A 20,742-nucleotide genomic window follows, 5' to 3' on the forward strand; every position below is an offset into this window, starting at 1 on the left:
GGGAAAGAGAACAACCATCAATCACAACTTGGTGTAGTAAGTACCTGGTGCGAATGCAAAAGAAGTGGCTGATGCAAACTCTTTTTGCTCCCGAAGAATATACGTTAAAAGTGCAGCTGTCCCACCCCCGAGAGAATGGCCTACAATCTGAAATACACGACTTTCTGTTCATTAGACACATTAAGCAGATAGATGACTTTCTGATCTACTCTCCACAGGACAAAATGAATCCGATTTGAAAAGTCCTCTGATATGGACTTGAATTTTGCATTCTGCTGTTTGTTTAGACAATGAGTACCCCAAGTACGACAGTGAGTTGTTGAAAGTAGGTTAGAGATGCTCCAGAATTATAAAGCCATAAGAAAAACAGGACTATGATCTCATGTTCACTTCTCATAGCCAAGATGATGCTATACTTTTTTCCCCTTGAATTGGAATAACAATATTATTTTAATTAATAATCCAACAGGGAAAAAGTACACCCAACCCAACTCCACCAACAGGACCAACCCTGTTTGAGTCCCCACCTGGTGGGGGTGTTGGGGAAGAGAACATACTAGGTAGCCTTACCCCTGCTTTTTATGCAGAGAGGCTGATTCGAACCCGCGACCTCAGACCCCACGGCAAGTGAGCTTACCTTACCGCTGAGCCAAGCCGGCCCTTCCCCAACTCCACCAAAAATAGTCAAATTATTTTTCTGCTATCAGAACAAACTGCACACTTTTCTCCCATCATCTATAGTACCTAAACCTAATAACTCTGTAAATCGGATGCAACCAAGAGCATGGACACAAAATACTGAAATATGAAGGAAAAAAAAGGTAGAAACTAGAGATAGCGTATTGACTAAAGCGTACCTTTAGCTTGCAACCGGGATTCTCATCAAGGGCCTTGATGAGACAAGGGATGCTAAGTTTTGCAATCCATCGAGCTGCAGCAACCATTCCACAGTGTGCATAGCCTAAAACTAAATTGCTTACTCCACCGTCATGCAACACCGAGTGGTGGAAAGGGACCACAGCACCAGTTGCAGCTGTTAGTGTATCTTTGATGCTGTGAGTGCCACGAATCAATAACAGGATACATCTTGATCTGGTATCACGTATAATTGTGAAAGCAGGCTTCAGAAGCTGCGACATTCCCAGAATCAATCAATCATGGTTCCCAAAATTAGCTGAAAGAAACAATTACAAAACTACTAACACAGACAAATGAACTGGAGAACAATGTATCATTGTTCCTTTTCAACCATTCAATTGTACGCAATATTCTCTATCAATGCTTAACAATGAATTTCACGCCATGGAATTGGGGGTTCTAAAGCATAACTGAATACTGGCACCAAGAAACACAGAGACATGACCTACCCCTGCTTTAGGCTTCTGAAGAATAACATCTTCATGAGTATATCCAGCTGAGTCCAGAAACACGACAAAGGGCTTCTTGGAGAAAAGAATACAAAGGGTCAAAAATCTCAATAACTCATTCAACTCGGCAATAATTTCTTGTCCTTTGAGTTCTATACAATTACTCCCAGCATAAACACTTGCAACCTGCATGTCACCCTGAAACAAGAATAATGCCAACAAGATATGTCAGTTGCACAAAATTTCTTCCCCAAAATATGTGAAAGAAATGGCAAGTAACAATACTTAGCATTCTCTACTCTAATCAGTAAACTACATGGAAGGCTTCAAAACTTTTCCCTTAGCCAGGAACCAACACTATGAACCCATGGCAGCAGAATCAACCAAACCTCCTAAAGGTTACAGAGGAGAATACAATTACAAACAACTCATGAGAAGCACATATATCAGGCAAAAACAATCAGCAGTACCTAAATCACAAGTCAACATATTTCCATAGACATCTTAATAAGCATCTTTTATCAGGAAAATATATAGAAATTGGCGGACAGACCCCAAAAAAAGCCCATCAGAGAGAGAGAGAGACTCAAACACATCAGAATAAAGCATCAACGGGAAAAACTCCTTAGACAAGCCAAGGCAACGATTTTCTCACAAAATATTTATAAAGATTAGTCCAGTCAGGGGCAGAGACACGACACTCAACCTAGAATCCAAAATTCGACCTCGAGTCCTTACAATGCAGCCTCTAGCTTGAAGCCAAAACCAACAAACAAATGCTTTTGAGCCCTAAAATCATGCAGAAACTTGAATAGTTGATGCCTGGAAAGCAAAGACACGAACCTGCCTACGCATCAAATAGTTGATGCCAAAAGCTAGGTCAGCGATGGGCCATTTTCCCAGAGTCTCCGAGTACGTAAACCGCAGCGTCTCCGACAAGGTGGAAATGGTCTCGAACCAAGTAGCCGGGGCCAAGGCCGGCCTCCTCGAAATCCTCCTCCTCACGGACCTCCTCGATTTGGCAAACTCGCCGCCGTCGTCCTCCTCACCGTCCCTCGCCACCACGATTCTCCGGCCCAGTAAGTACAGCAAGACCACTGCCCCTGCGGCGGTCGCTACCATACCCGCCGCCATTTTCTCCGCCGCTACCTCCGATCTGACGACGACGATCAACACCGATTCACCCTTTGCAGAATCAAGAAAACGAACCAAACCGAATTTCTACTTCCGCAAGAAAAAAGGTTCCGGAAATTCTTGACGCGGAAACAACGAATCCCTCTTAGCGATCGAAGGGAAATCACATTGCTCGGTGATCGAGATCTTCGGGAGATTGCCGATTCGGGATCTCGGAGAGGACGTTTCGCAGAGAGAGAGAGAGAGAGAGAGAGAGAGGATCGTTATTAAACGCGACGAGGCATCCGCCGAAATTACCGAAAAGGGCATCCCTTCCCCGGGTCAGATCAGATGAGACCTAGGGGGTAATATCGTCATTACACGGTCCGAGGAGATGACCGATTAAGGCAGTAAAGAAGAGAGGATAAGGCACGTTAAGCATAGAGTGATGGATCTACTCTCAAGCAATGCATCGTACTTACCAATTCTCCGCTAATCTCGATCAACCCCAAATCATTCGCATTATCCATACATTAAATTTAAAAAACTATGAAATTTGATAATAAAACAAAGGGTTAATTAATCAATGATGAAAATTTGTGGATTAAATAGCAAAATGGAACATGAATTTGAGAGAATGCTACATGTAATATAACAAAAAGGGATTAGCCGTCGTTTTCAGGGATTTTTGGTTTGAGGGATGCTGAGAAGGCCTTCATCGACCAGAGGTTGAAGCTCTTCTTTAGCCATCTCACGGACTTGAGGATCCTTCGTCTCCAAGAACGCTGAAATCACCTTGGCACTGCATATATTGAGATTTCACACACAAAAAGCCCCTTTGTATTAAAATACCAAACTAAAGCATATACTAAATAGAATTTTACAAAGACTCGAACCAAATTCTCAGAAAAACTACAGCGCCAAATATCGGGTAGGTTATTTGAAGTCCTTGTAAAATTCACGATTTTAACTAAAAGACAGGAAAATTCGTATATTTTTAATTGAAAATCATGCATTGACTTACAAATTGGTAACAAATTTGTGTACTCGTATGGCATTTCCCCAAAAAAAGAATCAAGATTACCAGGAAGAGGAGGTAATAGGAAGCTTACCTGTGTCCTTGAGCCCATGGCCGAGATTTTCCTGACAAAGCCTTGTTGAAGAGAGCGGAGGCGAAAAGAGGGCAGTCCAAGACGAGGCGTCTTATGGTGCGGCTCGAGTGGAAGTTTTCCAGTACATGCTCCGACTCCTCCGGCTCGTGTTTCGGGTTTGCTGCAACATATGCGATAGCTTCGTTCAACGAGTTCAGTTTCTCGTCCAGAGACGGGCGAAGAATTCCGTCAGAGCCTCCTGTTACTACCTGACGAGACGGATAACCCACGTCCATGCAGCAAAGACAAACACAATATAAGTAAAAAAGGACAATAAGTACAAAACAAGAGAGCAACTAGTGTTTTTATGCTTTCTGGGATAGGGATTTTATCCATAACTCTCGGTTTTGTTTTCTTAGATCAAAGATAGAAGACGAGAGCTGTTTCTATATCTACAACCACAAACCATAGCCAGAATTATAACTGACCGAGTTCCAGCAAATGCGAGATTGAGTTGAGCAACATCCCACAGTAAAAAAATATTATTGTCCAAACACGATTCATGGCACAGAAATAAGAACATGGCAGTATACCTAAACATGTGCTTAAAAAGAGATCATTTGTCTGGCCACAGCTTTGAATAATTGAATAATTAAAACCAAAACCATGATAGCAGAAATGAAGTGGGCAAAGAAAAATCCAGTACCTCATACATGATCTCTTTGCCGAAGTTCGACTTGAGCAATTCTTCAGCGTTCTCAATACACACTTGGACTAGGCTCTGTCAAATAATTCAGAATGTTTTATGAGAGCAGAAAGACTTGAGTTTTACAACGTGTGATCAGAAATCAAATAAATAAACAGCGAGAAATTCACTGAATCTCCCCACCTCAGCAAGCCCGCTTTTGACAAGCAGTTCTTGCCTTCTCAAAAGTGGATCTTTTTTACCACCCGCAACTCCAATGTTTTCTTCGGCATCCGAACCTTCATCATGTTCAGTTACTTTATCTTCTTGTTCACCTTTCTCCCCACAAGATTCTTTACCATCTGCCTCTTTTGTTTGAGAGGTTGTTTCTGACTTATCCTGAAAAGAAAATTGAAAAGGTGGATGGGTTTCTTGATTTCTTCACTGACTCAACAAGAAGAAAGAACAAACAAAGACATTTGATTATAACATTAGAATGAGATGGAGAGTTAGAGATATATTATGGGTACCGTCATGCATAATGATGGAACAGACAGATCAAAAGAAGCCAGTTCATCAGGACTGAGATAACGTGAATAATTTGGATGCAGCAGCTGCAATAGTGGTCGCCTTCCATTCTACAAACACAATTTTGCAGGCATAAGATGCTTTAAGAGGGGATTGAATAAAAGAAAATCATGGCAGTAATCTTTCTTGAAGTAAAAAACAATAGGATGGCTCAAAGGAAACAAGAAAAAACAGCCTTGACCAACATTATGAAGCCTCAAGATTTTTAAATTTTTTAACGTAAAAAAATGACTAATCCAATTCACTTCAGAATTAATCTAAGGTATGAGGTAACTAAACAAAAGAAACAAACCTTTTCAATAACAAGATCCTTTAAGGTAGCTTGAAGCTCACGAACAATAATCTGCCATAGTTGACCAATAGTCAGAAGTCATCCAAGAAAATAAATTCAGAAGGTTCAGTAAGGAAATACCCTGCAAATCTCAGTACATCTATATCGGGTCAAGGAAAGTTACCTTCGACACAAGCTTCGTGTCATCAACTGTCGATAAAACACATGCTAGAACCTGACAAACAAATAATATACAAATAGCTGTCATAAAATGAGTTATAAAGCGGCGCTGAGCAGATAGTTGAAAAGGTAAACAAACCCCAGGAAACAACTAAAGGCACCCTTACCAAACTCCCATACTGATCATGAGCTATCTTCTCCACATGGCCTTTCATTCCTTTGATAATCTTCTTTCTCTCCTGAAGAAACATCATTTGGGAAGGATAAATACTAAGTTCAATTTACATGGAAATTATGATTTTCACCCATTTGACTCAGAGATCAAACCCAGGAGTTTTTTACTCTTAGCATGAGCACCTTTCACATCACACAAGATCTCCATTCGATAATTCCAGATTGGTTTAGATAGATTCATCCCCAACAGTAATCCTCTCTCAAAAATTATGTTGATATGCAACATAATTTGTAGAGATACACCAGTACATAACATCTAAAGCCCAAAGTACTTCAGAGGAAATTCATGTCCATTCAGCCTATTATCCAAACAAATCCTATGCCAGTGTGAAACAGGAAACGATAAATAACCTATAATGCAAGGATAAAGGTGAAAACAACAAGCATGGAAGACCATGTTTACCTTAAAAATAAGCTCAAGAATATGAGTAATAATGTTTAGACTTAAAAATCCCATAATAGCAAATGAGACAAACCTTAGCACTTCCATGCTTGATACAGAGCATCGCAAGCCTAGAACCATCACGGGTATGAATCATACGGACAAGATGGGGACCTGACAATTGCTGAATCACATCTGCAGCAGATGTCTGTCGGAAAATCCGTTTAGGAAATGGGATAAGAATGTAATGCGAAAAAAGTCACACTCAACCATTTCAGTAAACTTAACTAACCTTGTCAGCTATTGTCAAGTATTCAATCAATAGTTTGTGTATGATAGAGTGGTCAACAATTCCCTTCTCGAGAATCGGTTGGATAATGGTAATCATGTGTCTTATAACAGCACCCTTTTGTAGGCCGAGCTTAGTGATAATGTCTACCACCCTGAAGTACAATGAGAAGCATCATATTTTGTGATCAATGCATGGCTTTAGAGAATAATATTGGTTTTGGAACTCCATCATTCTTATCAACAGAACAGATAATATGATGTGCTTCTTTGGTGCTCCATGTGCGAAAGAAGAAACATAAGGCACCTTTCCAGGATATTACCTTTTCTCTGTCATTGACGTCAAGCCCTTGAACAACTGAAGCTCTGCAGAATACAACTCCGCAAGAAGCTCTTGTTTTTGTGCTGCATTTCCCAGCTGATATGCATACTCGACGACTTGAAGACAGGTAACAACACAAGAGAGTGAGCTTTAAAAAAAGAGAAATATGTTGCCTAATTGCAAATAGTATCTTCATAAGCTCACACAACTAAACTCTGCGATAGGATGAATTTATCTATGTGATTAGTCCCAAATTGGAATGCTAAAAAATCCAACACATACCGACAGATCCCACCATGTGTCGGAGCAGAGGAGCGACATGTCCCCTGAGGCTGGAGATGCAAACCGCCAGCTGCTGCTTAGATGCTGCATAATGGAATTGCTCGAGTTACATGTAAGTTTAAGCAAGCAATATGGGTAGCACTCAAGTTAGTTCTTACCGTTATCAAGCATCTTCTTTAATAAGTGAACAGCATAAGTATTAGATGCCAGGCTAAGAAGGTGCGGCTGAAGTTCCGTGAAAACAGCTTCCCTTTCGGCTTGTGAGCAGTATTTTACACAAGTCTGTGTATCAAAAGAAGAAAAAGCCCAAAATCCATAAGAACTATCATCCTCTTGAGCAGTTTCCACTTTCCAGTCTTTTCAACGGAAGTAAGGACACAAGAAAAAAAGAATACCTGGAGAACACGGGATGAAACATGCGAGCCTGCAATATCCGGAATCTTTCCTTTCATCTTTTGGACAGCTTCTGATATCAACCTAACAAACAGTTTTCAACGAAAGGTGATAAAACATAAACTGCATGGTAAAAGTAAGCTATTTAGAATTAAACGACACATGTATTATTGACTTGGGCACATACTTTGATCTCTCTTCCTTGCCAATGTCTCGGCGTCTCATCTTTTCCCACAGAGATGCAAGCTCCTGTCCCCAAGTTAGGTTATCAGAAGAAAAAAACACCCTTTTCAGTCGCTATATATTTCCAATGGAATTGTTCGAACACAAAAAAAAAAAACACTGTTTGGCACTACCAAGACAAAACTCATGCGAAGGCAGGCAATGATCACAACAGAATGCGAAAATTTTCTTTAACATTATCCTCGGGATATTATTGACTGGAAGCTTAGAGTTTATCAATCGCGAATTTAATTAACCCAGAAAATTAAAACACACAGAAATATCAATTACAAAATACTACATACTTGCTCGAGATTGTAATGCCGCTTCCGCTTCTTCTTTCTAGCTTCAGCTAGTTCCTGCCGTAGTAAAAAACCCATCAGATAATGATTACACATGCTTAATCGCGAGAAGAAAAAAAAAACATACAGGGGCAAAGAGACAACCTTAGCGCGTTGGCGGCCCTCCTTCTTAGACAGGGAAACATTCTTATCTTTGTCTCCTCCAGATTCGGAATTGATGAATTTCGATTTACCCGTTTGTTGCCCTAGTTTTGGCTTCTGAAACTTCTTCTGTTGCTTCGCCGGATTTGTAGAAACCAGCTTCGCTTTCTTCGTATGTTGAACATCGAGTTTCGTAGAACCTTCGCTATCCTTCCTCTTCTTCGGTTTTTGCAATTTCAGATCCTTCGAAGCCATTCCAGTGAACCGAGAGGGAGAGAGGAGGGAGAGAGTTGCTAGGGCTTTAGGGTTTTAGCGACTGAAGGGAAGCAAGCACCTTCGAGGACACTTGCGAACTCTAGTAAAAAAGAATGACGAAAGAGGGGCAACTCTTCGATAAATAACAACTTTGCCATTACCATTAAACGTCGGCCCAATTCCAAGAGGAGAGAAGGATAAGTCCGGCCCAGTTCATATTTCAGTTATGGGCTATGCAGACCATAGTTAACCGAATATATTCTTTATTAGCTTAAATTCAGGTTTTAACCATGCACTTTTTCATCTCCTTGTCAAAATTTTAACCTTATATTCTATTAAATTCTGTATTTATTATATTTAACAAAAAATATCTCGTGGTTATAGTTGAGATTCTTCTTTCTCTCGCGAGCGATTTATTCAATTATTTATTGGAACGAAAAATCACATAAATAATACACTAACATATGTATGTATATATATATATATTGATCTGCATTTAATTTTAAATGTTTAATATGATATTGACTAGAAACGATGTATTTATGCGATGGTTCGTATCAATTTTAAGACATATGACCATGCAGATTTTGTGTCTCCTACAATCATTAGCTAGGTTTGAAATATGCGGAGGCACATTCTATCATACATGCCATTTTGGTGAGAATTGTACTAAATTATGAAAAATTAATTGGAATTAAATCATCTATTTGAAATGTAATTTAATAAATAAATCCTTTTTTGAAAAAGTTTAAATTATGAAAAACGCACATGTACTAAGCAACCTAAGCATCAAAAGGAGGAAGAGAAAGTTTAAACCTTTTTTTTCCCCCACAACATACTACGAAATTCACAAATACGAAGACAAACTTGGTCAGAAAACCCATAAATCGATAAACAGAATTTGGTCAGAAAAATCAGAAGAAGAAATGAACAGACATCTACTGCTGCTGTTGCTTCTTCTTCTTCTTCTGTTTCCTTCGCTGCTCTCTCATTCCTGTCATTTTCACCAAAAATATTTATCAAAGTTTCTTTTTGGGGAATTCAATCAGGAGGCCAGGATATGTGGGATTTCATACGTTTTTTCTCCTCTTTTCTCTTCCTCGTCAAGTCAACTAAGTTACGCCTCTTATCCGCCATCTCTTTCATGTCCATCACCTGTACCATTCATTATGACACCATACTTCTATTGCTACCATGCCCTTTGGACAGTAGAGTAGAGGCTATGTGAATGGACAAAAAAGCAATAACACTTTGAGGAAGTACCTCTTTGCCAGCGCTTCGAAGGGCTTGAAGCGGTTCGATGCAGTCTTGACCAATGACCACGAGCTTTCTCCTCTTGTTGTCTCCTCCCCCTCCCGGTTCAGCCTTCGCCTGCTTTTGTTTGGCCAACTTTTCAAACTGATGCTGCATAACAGATGAAACCCCTGCCTGTACAAAACAACACAAAATTTTCATAAAGTTACCACTGGATCAGTTCTGTGGTGAGAGGAGATTGGCATAACAGATGAAACCCCTGCCTGTACAAAACAACACTCTCTATTGGCTAAGGTCATGTCACACACAGAGGCGAGCAGAAAGGATTTTACAGATGCTACAATGTAATAAGATGAACTGTAAGAAATAGATTTACTACCCCGGCTAAGTAACGGCGTGAAAATGTCTTGGGCTGCATCGGACGTGACAGCAGAGCACTGAGTTCCTGCAGTTTATTTAATCCATGACATTATATGTCAGGGCTTTTCCGTGTTTCATGAAGAGATTGATAATTTGATATCTCATGGCACACGATCAATCTACCTGCTGCAGCTTCTTAAGTTGCGTCGAGGTGGCTTTTTTCTGCCGAATATTGTTCGCTCTTTCCTCTTCTCTCTCATCGTCTTCCAATATTAGTTCCATCGATTCAGCATTTCGCTCGATCCAGGTCTTGTTTGCCTTCTCCTAAATTAATACAAAAGAATTGGCAAGTTATTATTTTCATCTACTAAAAAGAAGCAACGGTAGCAATTGGAGTGAAGCATTCACGTTGACCACGAAGGAAACAACTGTTAAAAGAAATGCCACACAGTAGATATTTTTCAGAGAGACGAAAACATGGCGTTCTGTGTAGCTTTCAAACTCAGGTAAATTAGAATTTGAACTACCAGTTGTTTTCAAATTTTATCCCCATGATATCGCAACAAAATAATTCGATAGTAAACCTATATATAAATGCATTTCCTGCAAATTGGTTCAAAGGGCATACTCTTTCCTCTTCACTCTCATCGTCTTCCAATATTAGTTCCATCGATTCAGCATTTCGCTCGATCCAGGTCTTGTTTGCCTTCTCCTAAATTAATACAAAAGAATTGGCAAGTTATTATTTTCATCTACTAAAAAGAAGCAACGGTAGCAATTGGAGTGAAGCATTCACGTTGACCACGAAGGAAACAACTGTTAAAAGAAATGCCACACAGTAGATATTTTTCAGAGAGACGAAAACATGGCGTTCTGTGTAGCTTTCAAACTCAGGTAAATTAGAATTTGAACTACCAGTTGTTTTCAAATTTTATCCCCATGATATCGCAACAAAATAATTCGATAGTAAACCTATATATAAATGCATTTCCTGCAAATTGGTTCAAAGGGCATACCCGTGAATCCTTCCGCTGAATCTTGTCTATTTGACGGGCTAGAGACAATCGTTTCATAACCTCTGGCATATAAGAGTTATCTAAAGGAAATCTCTTGACGCTTTCCTGTCAGGCAAAAACAAAGAACATTTGCTAACCATCATCAGTATCTCTAAAATGCAACAACAGAAAAATCTTTCAGTCCCAACCATGGAGGATAACTAAAATTTGCTTTGTGAGTGTTACCTTTGCGAAAGACTTGCACAGAGCCACAAACTTTGAAGTGTCGTTCGGTGCAATCAGAGCGATGCTGCATCCATCCGCAAATGCTCTGGCTGTCCTTCCACTTCTATGCACATAAACCTATCATATAAGGTTAATTGAGTACTCAGAGAGAAAAATAACTAGATAAAAACTGGAATGAATTTTGGCTTACTTCTGCTGAATGTGGAAGTTGATAGTGAATAACAGTCCGGACATTAGAAATATCAAGTCCTCTTGCTGCAACATCCGTTGCTACAAGTATTCCGTTATCACTCGCACGGAAGCGATCAATAGCCTGTGAGAAATAAAGAGGGTAGACAGAAAACATGCCAAGTTACAACATCCAAGCAAAACTAAGTTATGTGGATCATCTTCGACCTTATAGGCGATTAACAATTGTTTGAGCAGTAGTCATCTATAATAACCCAAAAAAAGAAACAAGTCAGCAAAATAACCCAAAATAAAAGATAAACCATATAAAAAGAACATTCAGAGATTCCTATGTAGCAACTTCAAGTATACAGAACAGATTCCTGAACATAGCTTAATGACAGCAACATAGAGGATAAGGTCACTAAAAAGGAAGAAACTTAGCACAGGCATATTGATGTTAGAAAGTCGTACCTTCAACCGAGCTTGCTGTTTCATATCTGAATATAGTTTACAAACATTGAGTCCAAGAATCTGCAAACTCGCACAGATGTGGCGCAGAGCTGCCACTGATGTACAGAAGACTATTGTCCGCCCTTGTCCATGGACACTCAATATGTAATACAAATAAGCATCTTTGTCCTCCTCCCTGGACCTGAATTTATCACGGTAAACCAATAGTAAGGATACCAACATAGAACAATAAACTAAATAATTATCAGCGAATGATAACCAGGCAAGTAAAGTTTTCCTGCAGAGCAAAAGATGAGCTAGATATTTAAACCATTATTTACATAAAAGTCTTGAGCTAAACATGAAACCTATCCATTAAAAGCTTACTTAAACGTGATAGATAATGGGCAGTCATTACAATATGTTCAAATAACCAGGGACGAGCATGATAGATACGAACTAAAGGACATACTCGAGAAAGGATTCTTCAATCTTATGTGCCAGAATAGATGTGGTTGTCAGATCAACAATGGCAACATTATCTCTCATTCCAGCTCGTTCAGATAGGATTTCTATAGAATTCAAACCCTCAGATGTCGACTGCTTTGACTTCAGGGAGCCACGCTTTAACTTCCTACGAAAGTCTGCAGACAGTGCTATGGTAGCTGAGAAGACAAAAGTTTGTCTTTTCTTCCTTTGGACGGTGGAAACAGTAACACAATTCTGAACATTCTGATTCTGCCCCTCAGCCGATCTACTTGTCACTGGAAGCAAGTCTATAATAGACTGCAGCTCACGGAAGTGTCCATTTTCAATCATACGATCAGCCTCATCCAACACGAAAAAAGATAACGAATGCAACTGCCAAAGAGGATCAGGAAAAGGAAAGAAACATTGAGACATGTATGTCTACAAAAGCGAAGATGATTAAATATGCCTCAAACAGTATATATACTTCCAATTCACTGCCTAGTGCCTAACAAAATGATATTGACTATCTAGTAATGCAGAGACAGTTTAATACATGCACAAGCAGTATGACTAAACCAGGAGGGATTAATAGTAGGAAAGAGATCCAAGATTAGATTAAGCAGAGCAATCTACAGACCTACAATTATCATACTGACCTCAACAAGATGCTTTTCTCCGGTCGACATAAGTTCCCATAACCTTCCTGGAGTTCCTACAACTATCTCAGGTTTCGCTCTCAAAAGTCTTTCCTGCTTTGCAGATGACATCCCACCAACAATGGGAACCACCCTGATGCTTAGATCCTTAGCAGCATCCTTAAGATGTTCAGTCACCTGTAAAAAGAAAATGACAGGCATTTTATTTAGGGATTAGCCAAAGCCCATCAACATATGAACTGAGAAGAAAGCATTTCAGAGAAATTGGATAAAGAGGTGACATAATTGGGAACCATGCAGTGTAAAGGATGATTGTCCATAATGAATACCTGAAGAGCAAGTTCTCTAGTTGGAGTGATGATCAGAGCACGTAAATAGCCTTTTGCAGCATATTTCTCTGCATCCTCCCCCTTCTCTGCATATAAATTAGCAACTTTTTCCCTTTCATCCAAAAGGCGCTGGAGTATGGGCAACCCAAAAGCAAGAGTCTTCCCAGACCCTGTCTCTGCAGCACCAATAACATCCTGTGGTATAAAATGAAAATTGCCATGCATCAGCAAAAGATTTCTCATGGATATGAAATTAAGGTGGCTCATTCAACCTTTCCCTGATATGCTGCAACAGGAAAACACGCCTTCTGAATTGGTGTAGGCTCCTTGAATCCGAGGCGGCATATCGATTTCATGAGTAGTGGATGGAGTCTCATTGAATTCCACCCACTATATTCTGGGGGAATCTCCTCCTCATCAATTGGTTCCTCTGTTTGGTTATTCTCACCACTGCTACCTGCTACAAAGTATAATTTGCACTTTTTTTATTATACAGAAAAAATAACAACTATGTTAACCAAACCTCAAAGATAGGACTGAAATACGATCAAGTATATGACAACTTCCATTATACACTACACAAATGAACATGGAAAGAACTTCGATTAACTAAGGATATGAATAAAACAAGCAGAGAGATATTTTTTGGTTCTTAAACAGATCTGGTTCAATGGAATCAAATGCAAAAAAGAACATCATAATAAAAAATTTCTTCACTGAACATTCTGATGACAAAAAATAGATACCAGATCAACAGTGGCACCATTAGCTCTGAACCAGGAACCTTCTGTCTGAAGGTATATTACCTCAAAACCTTAATATCAGAATGTCAACAATTCAAATCGGTCCACTTCATCAATTTCATGTAAATCAACCCTAGTATACCCAAGAAAGCTTTCTGGTATGCCTAACATCTTTCACACGAAACAATATATATATATATATATATATATATATATATGAAGAGGGAGTACAGACAACACTAACCAACAGAACAATCTTGATTCTTTTCTTCCTCCTTAACATTCTTTTGCTTCTTTTTCTTCTTCTTTTTAGTTTTCTTCTCTTTTGTCTTGTTAGTCTCCCCTTTCCTTTCTTCTTCTTCTTCTTGGCTGCCTTCAATTACCTCGCTTGCAGCCTCTTCGTGATCGTCTTCATCGCCACACACTTTGTCTGTCTTCCTTTTATTATTAGGAACAGGTAGAGCGTAATCAGCCTCATCAATCTCTTCAAGCGAAAGGAAACCTGGGAACAATGAATTCAGAATATTATTTTGAGATATATATTCAGTTTTTGGCCCAACCAATAGTGGTTTTTTCTTCAAGTAAAACCCGAAAGTCATGATATTTTTCACAAATTGAAATTACATGAACGAAACAAACTATTGGCAGTAGGAGTACATGAAAAATTAGGATTTCAACTACAAAATTAAGCTGATAAACTCTAATCTCTGCAAGGGCATAAGCGAAAACGGCAGGTAACACAAACTGAAACCTAAAGCCACGAACGTTTAGATCTCTCAACAATATTTTATCAAGAAACAAACCGGAAAATCGAATCAAATTTTACCTCCGTCGAGTTCGCCTGAGCCTACGAAGAGAGAAGAGAAGGCTTCCTCGTCATCGTCTTCTACGATAGGCAGAGAAGCATTCCACGGGAGCGAGTCCATACGTTCGAGCTCCGCCTCGTGTTCGTTTCGCTTTCTATTCTGACTTATCTTCTTCTTCGTCTTCTGGACAATCGACGGCGATTTTCCGGCGGAGGAAGCCATTACATCCGTCGTCTTGAGCTCAGAGGCCATCGAGAGTAGAGAGGGGTTGAAGGGTTTTTATGGGGTGACCGTCCCGTCCGGTAGAATTTCCGGTTCAAAGAACGATAGGGTTTAGGCCTTATAGAAGTGACCCATATAGTATAAACGAGTGATTAGCACTAATTAATTAGCATTAGCTTTAGCTTTGGGCTTTATATTTGGGCTTTAGATTTGGGCTTTTAGAAGTGTCTTATGGAAACAGAGTGATTAGCACTAATTAATTAGCTTTGGGCTTTAGATTTTCAGTTCGAGATTTTGAATTTAATCCTTGAACCCACAATCATCATTACTGCATATATCAAATAAAAATTAGAAAAACCGCGTGAAAAATACACAATTTTGTAAAACTTGCCAAAAAAATTAGACAAAATTTTAATTTAACAAATAAATATATAAAATATATCAAAAAATACAACTCGTGAAATTGAAAACAATTTTTTATTATGATTAAAATATCGATTTTTTCTTTCTGTGTAAACAAATCGTTTTTTTTTTCTGTGTCACCCAATCACACATGATAATATATAATCAGAGCATTTTTTACAGACCAAAACACATTAAACCCTTAAAAATATTAAAAAATTCAGATGAATATACTATTTTAAATGAAAATTCGTATTAAAATTTTGTTTTTTTTAATCGGTTAAATCACCAATCTTGGTGTGTTTTTTTTATCTTTATATGAGTCATGCTTAATATATATTTTTTGTCAAATATATTTTCCTTCCACGAAAAAGTAGTGGTACTTTTTTTCAGACTAAAAGTTAAATACTAATAATAGGGAAATCGGTTTATACAGCATAGAATGAGAGTTAAAAAAATGATTAAAAGTGGCATTTATTCCACGTTTCATAATCAAATAATTTTATGTTATGTCCATTCAAATCGAATGGCTTTGACTACAGGGCACAGACAATTACATTATATTTGTAAAAAGCCCCATCAATTATTTGGAATCTTTGAATTGGCCCACAGAAAATACATATTAACATAACCAACCCCTCTACTTTTTGTATTTACAAATCGTACCCAATTCCCATGTCCCCTGGCCAATCGCCATGTCTGCGACTAGAAAGTTGTCATTTCATCTAATGTGTGTTGTGTTTTTTTAAGGGGTAATCACATAAAAATACCCAAATTTTTATAAAAATTCTAAATAAATATCTGAATTATAAAATTATCATATAAATATCTGAACTTTTTAAAACTCCTACATAAATACCCAGACTTTTAAATTTTTTCCAAATCAAACAAATGCAACTGCTGACTCAACAAAAAACTGCTGACTCAGCAAAAAAACTACTGATTCATCATTCAAAAATATTACTAAATGTCCAAATATTCATCTACATATATTTAAATTAATATATACATATAAATTCACATATATATATATATAAATATATATATATATATATACATTAAAAATAAAATTATTTATAATTAATAAAACACATATACACATAACTACAATATATATCTATATATATATATATCATTACTAATACATATATATTACAATAAAAATAATTATAATTAAATTTATTATTAAAAACAATAATAATGCATAAAATAATTATAATTAAATATATATATTATGTAAATATATTAGTATTTTAAAATAATAATAATGCATTATTATTTTTAATAATTATATTTATTTTTAGTATATATATTACTAATGCATATATATTATTACTAATGCATATATATTAAAATAAAAATAATTATAATTATATATACCTAATAATGCATTATTATTATTTTAAAATACTTATTAAAAATAATAATGCATTATTATTATTTTTATTTTTAGTAATATATATACATATTAATATATATATATATATATATATATTTGTATATATATGTGAATTTATATGTATATATTAATTTAAATATATGTAGATGAATATTTGAATATTTAATAATATTTTTGAATACTGAGTTAGCAGATTTTTGCTGAGTCAGCAATTTTTTTTGCTGATTCAGCAGTTTTTTGCTGAGTCAGCAGTCGCGTTTGTTTGATTTGGAAAAAATTTAAAAGTTTGGATATTTATATGGGAGTTTTGAAAAATTTAGGTATTTATATAATAATTTTATAGTTTGGATATTTATTTGGGATTTTTGTAAAAGTTCGGGTATTTTTATGCGATTAGCCCTATTTTTAAGGAATATAATTGGGTTGAATGTGCGGTTAAGTTAGGAATTATAAAAAAATGAGAATTATTAAACAATTTTGGTAAGGAAAAAAATAGTTTTGGTTATAATAATAGTTGCAACCTTTTATAACTAATTTCACCGATCACATTTGTAATCATCTTTTAATTACTCATAAATTTATTACGGTTTTTACCGATCTTCATTTTCACTCATCACCACCATCTTCCTCCGCTCCTTCCAATTCATTGAACCCTAATATCGCATTTCAAACTCTGTGGAACACAACAGCGGGAAACATCTAAACGGCACCGTTTCTTTCTACGGCGACAAATGTCCGGTAGCCGTCGGATCCGCGGCGAGGGAAACTGCAGCAGCAGCAGCAGCAGCAGCAGCGCGAGGAGAGGGAGAAGAAGAGGCTGCAAGAGGAAGACGAAGAGAAAAGGAAGACGGTGGAGAAGCAGCAGCGTCAGATGAAGTCGCCGGTTCAGGAGTTGACTCGAACTCCGGCGACGAAGGCGGTGGCGGTGGCGGCGGAGAAGGATAAGAAGACAGCCGCGTCGCCTGTCTCGTCGGATTGCTCTGTGTCGGGTCGGGTCGCGAGCGACGATTCATCGAATTTGGGTCGGTTTTTGGAGTATACCACTCCCATTGTTCCTGCGCAGTACTTGCCTAAGGTAATACCCCATTTTCAAATTATACAGAATCTGCGGAATGGGTTTGTACGTTATTGAAGTCTAAGTGAATCGGGGCAATCTATAGAGCCCTAGTTGTCTAAGAATCGGTGTTTTTCCATGTTGTTTTCGTCTGCATTGGCCATTGAATCAGTTGAAGATTATTCTCTGGGCTCTCGTACAATGGCTAAATCGAAGCGATAGAAAAAGTTGGATTTTTTTAATGTTCCGTATATGTTGATTGTCTCATTAGTGAAATCGAAGTTCAGTTTCAGAATTTAGATATTTAAGCAGCATCTGAGGTGAGTATAATAAGCAAATATTATATTTCCAGTGTTTTGTGCATAACATTCTTCTCTTGTGTGCATCTGAGGTGCTACTGCTGTATTCACTCATAGTTTCTGGTTTTTTCTCAGACCAGCGTCAATGGGTGGAGAAGACGTGAATCAGATCGGCATCCCTTCTTCTTGCTGAATGATTTGTGGGATTCCTTTGAGGAGTGGAGCGCATATGGTGTTGGGGTTCCTCTTCTCTTAAATGGGGGCGATTCTGTTGTTCAGTACTACGTTCCTTATCTATCTGGAATTCAGCTCTATGTAGACCCATCCAGAATTGGTGCAAGGCCAAGGTGAGCGTTTTTACGTTTTTGCTTGTTGTATTTGTTTGGTATCGACCGTTAGTGGAATCATTTTAGGTCTTGCCATCGAACAGTGAAGGAGAAAACCAAAGGTTAACTGTCTGAACAATATTTTCTTGGTAATTTTCACATTATAGGATTTGAGATTGAGTCCTCGTTAGCGTGATATAGTTGGGAAGTTCTGATTCTTTGGATGTCCATTATCATGTTATGTTAGATAAACCGAGGCCTAGCCGTTTTGTGTTACCTTTCCCAAGATATCATGATACAGATCATGAGAATAGAAGAATCTCATGCTGTCAACCTTACTATGCTGTCGGCATTATTCAGATTACCAAAACACTGAGCCTCTTGCTATATGTATGGGTTGTTGACCATATGTTTAGCAACATCATAGACTCAATTCAAAGCTTAGATCAAGAAGTCAGTTTCTATGTTGAGTTGTTGACTCTCTGAATGATTGTGTCTTGGGTGGCCTGAATGGAACTGGTGTAGGAGAATAGGGACAGGTATTGTGATATAATAGAGTTATTTTGTACTGTACTCTGATTTTAATTCGCGTTCCAGAACGGTTCAACGAATTGGTTGCTCTCTGCCATCACATTCATGTTGTATTTGTCTGTGTTTCTCTTATTCTCAATTAACTCTTTTTACCTTCTGTTTATTGTTCCCAAGCATGAGAGCTGGGGACGATAGCGATGCTGATTCGCCAAGGGACTCAGGCAGTGATGAAAGCACTAACTGTCGAAACATTGTTCAGAGTTTAAATGGAATCTCCTTGGAAGACAAATCTTTTGTCATTTCATCCAGCAGCAAGAGCAAGATCGGCATTAATTCTTCCAGCAGCCTTGCCTTTGAGTACCTTGAGCACGACTTGCCATTTGGCCGTGAACCATTGGCTGAGAAGGCAAGTCATATATTCCTCTACCTTTGAACTGATATAACTTTGAACTAATAAACCTTTACATTTAGCTGTAGTTCCCTGATTGTTTGCATGGGGAAATCCTTCCGATAAACATGTGACTTCTTGTCTTGATAGTATTTTCACGGGAAACAACCTTCTTAGTCCTTTTTTCTTTTAAACTAGGCCTGTGTGGATGTATATGTAGAGGGTTTTTAGTTTCATACTTGTAGATTAATTAAAATTTTATGTAACTTATTAATGGCTTATTCCTGCCAACCCAAAAAACTGTTTCTCACAGATTCTCGCATTCTCTTACAAATAACATGATGTTAACCATTAATGATCTTCGAAAAGTTAATATTTCGTATACTATTTCGGTTATATTGTATTAACTTTATATATGGTGAAAGACTAATAATTTTGCCATTTGGCATGCAGATCTCTAGCCTTTCATCAAGGTTTCCAGGTCTCAGAACGTACCGAAGCTGTGATCTATTGCCTTTGAGTTGGGTCTCTATTGCTTGGTAGTGCTTCAAAAGTGTCCTCTTACAGCTAAATTATTGTTTTTTTCTTCAGGTCTGTTCTCTGCATGAATCATCCTAAGATCTTAAGATTTTTCCCCAACTTTTCACGTCCCATAGGTACCCGATATATCGGATACCACTTGGTCAGACACTACAAAATCTCGACGCTTGCTTTTTGACATTTCACCTCCTCTCGACTCCCTTTGAAGGTAAAAAAAAAAAAACCGTTTTAAAAATTTTGAGGTAGATCACTCCTTAATACTCTATGATCTTGCCATGGCAGGCTCAAGAAACTCGAGTACCGTTGTGGGGCCATCAAAGATGTCGCTGCCCACCTTCGGCCTGGCTTCCTACAAGTTCAAAGCCTCGATGTGGGGCCCAGACGGTGAAGATGCTGTCCGGAAAGAGCACCAGAGAGTGGACACACTGCTACGAGCAGCAGAGGAGTGGCTGAGGCAGTTGCAGGTTATTCTTCCTGACTTCAGATTCTTCGCCTCCCATAATACTTTGCCCTCGAGATAACATATAATCATCTCCTGGGTTCCGAGCTAATAATATACAGCGGCTGTTGTGAACTATAATATAGGTCATGGAGGTTTGAATTTTTTTTTGTTTTGTTTGGTGGCCTTTTCCCTGTGGCTGAATAAGTAAGAGAGAAAATTAGAGTGTGTTTTCAAGTTACCTGTACAGAAAGTAGTTACTTTGTTTTTACACATGAAGGTGTTATAGAAACATTGGTCAAAGATGTTTCATAGAATGTCTTGTGATCTTCCCATGTAAAAACATTGGTCAAAGTTATTTTGTTATTTGTTTGTGTTAGATCTAGTTGAAAAAAAATAAATGTATTGGATGGAGAATTAACAAGCTCTCGTAGCTCAGTTGGTTAGAGCACCCGTTTAGTAAGCGGGAGGTCTTGAGTTCGACTCTCAACGAGAGCACATTTCAAACTTCTCAATTCTTTTTTTACATTTGTACTGTATTTTCA

The 20,742-nt window shown here is 37.9% G+C and overlaps 4 protein-coding genes and 1 non-coding gene across 5 annotated transcripts in view; 2 read left to right on the top strand and 3 right to left on the bottom strand.

Annotated features, from left to right (window-relative positions):
- Window positions 1-2,749, bottom strand: part of LOC104802590 — a 4,703-nt gene extending 1,954 nt beyond the window's left edge. Inside the window, exons 1-4 of the mRNA XM_010526256.1 lie at window positions 2,211-2,749; window positions 1,368-1,565; window positions 858-1,130; window positions 45-147 (exon numbers count right to left, since the gene is read on the bottom strand). Of these exons, the coding sequence (XP_010524558.1) occupies window positions 45-147; window positions 858-1,130; window positions 1,368-1,565; window positions 2,211-2,501 (865 nt within the window). The 5' untranslated portion in view covers window positions 2,502-2,749. The remainder of the gene's footprint in view (window positions 1-44; window positions 148-857; window positions 1,131-1,367; window positions 1,566-2,210) is intronic.
- A 306-nt stretch (window positions 2,750-3,055) lies between these two features.
- On the bottom strand, window positions 3,056-8,206 carry LOC104802592 (pumilio homolog 24). The gene is made up of 17 exons (XM_010526261.1): window positions 7,865-8,206; window positions 7,724-7,777; window positions 7,384-7,445; window positions 7,199-7,280; window positions 6,962-7,085; window positions 6,804-6,887; window positions 6,523-6,637; window positions 6,204-6,354; window positions 6,006-6,119; window positions 5,463-5,534; window positions 5,300-5,350; window positions 5,137-5,187; window positions 4,787-4,894; window positions 4,461-4,655; window positions 4,278-4,352; window positions 3,593-3,840; window positions 3,056-3,282 (listed from the first exon to the last, which is right to left on the bottom strand). Exons 1-17 carry the CDS (start codon window positions 8,114-8,116, stop codon window positions 3,159-3,161), a joined length of 1,962 nt encoding a protein of 653 aa, XP_010524563.1. The 5' UTR covers window positions 8,117-8,206; the 3' UTR covers window positions 3,056-3,158.
- Window positions 8,207-8,905: 699 nt separating this feature from the next.
- LOC104802593 (DEAD-box ATP-dependent RNA helicase 13) lies at window positions 8,906-14,913 on the bottom strand. Its single transcript, XM_019201262.1, has 15 exons — window positions 14,618-14,913; window positions 14,036-14,293; window positions 13,321-13,508; window positions 13,049-13,243; window positions 12,720-12,896; window positions 12,065-12,453; window positions 11,614-11,794; window positions 11,162-11,284; window positions 10,972-11,088; window positions 10,747-10,851; window positions 9,914-10,054; window positions 9,750-9,815; window positions 9,380-9,544; window positions 9,193-9,271; window positions 8,906-9,110 (listed from the first exon to the last, which is right to left on the bottom strand). Exons 1-15 carry the CDS (start codon window positions 14,847-14,849, stop codon window positions 9,055-9,057), a joined length of 2,472 nt encoding a protein of 823 aa, XP_019056807.1. The 5' UTR covers window positions 14,850-14,913; the 3' UTR covers window positions 8,906-9,054.
- Window positions 14,914-17,400: 2,487 nt separating this feature from the next.
- Window positions 17,401-20,500, top strand: LOC104802595. Its single transcript, XM_010526263.1, has 6 exons — window positions 17,401-17,695; window positions 18,109-18,320; window positions 19,005-19,236; window positions 19,672-19,757; window positions 19,875-19,966; window positions 20,041-20,500. Exons 1-6 carry the CDS (start codon window positions 17,492-17,494, stop codon window positions 20,277-20,279), a joined length of 1,065 nt encoding a protein of 354 aa, XP_010524565.1. The 5' UTR covers window positions 17,401-17,491; the 3' UTR covers window positions 20,280-20,500.
- Window positions 20,501-20,621: 121 nt separating this feature from the next.
- On the top strand, window positions 20,622-20,695 carry TRNAT-AGU. Its single transcript has one exon. It is a non-coding gene; the product is annotated as a tRNA-Thr (tRNA).
- The last annotated feature ends 47 nt before the right edge of the window (window positions 20,696-20,742 follow it).

The sequence above is a fragment of the Tarenaya hassleriana genome, unplaced genomic scaffold (assembly GCF_000463585.1).
Source record: "Tarenaya hassleriana unplaced genomic scaffold, ASM46358v1 Cleome8, whole genome shotgun sequence".
Lineage (NCBI taxonomy): Eukaryota > Viridiplantae > Streptophyta > Magnoliopsida > Brassicales > Cleomaceae > Tarenaya > Tarenaya hassleriana.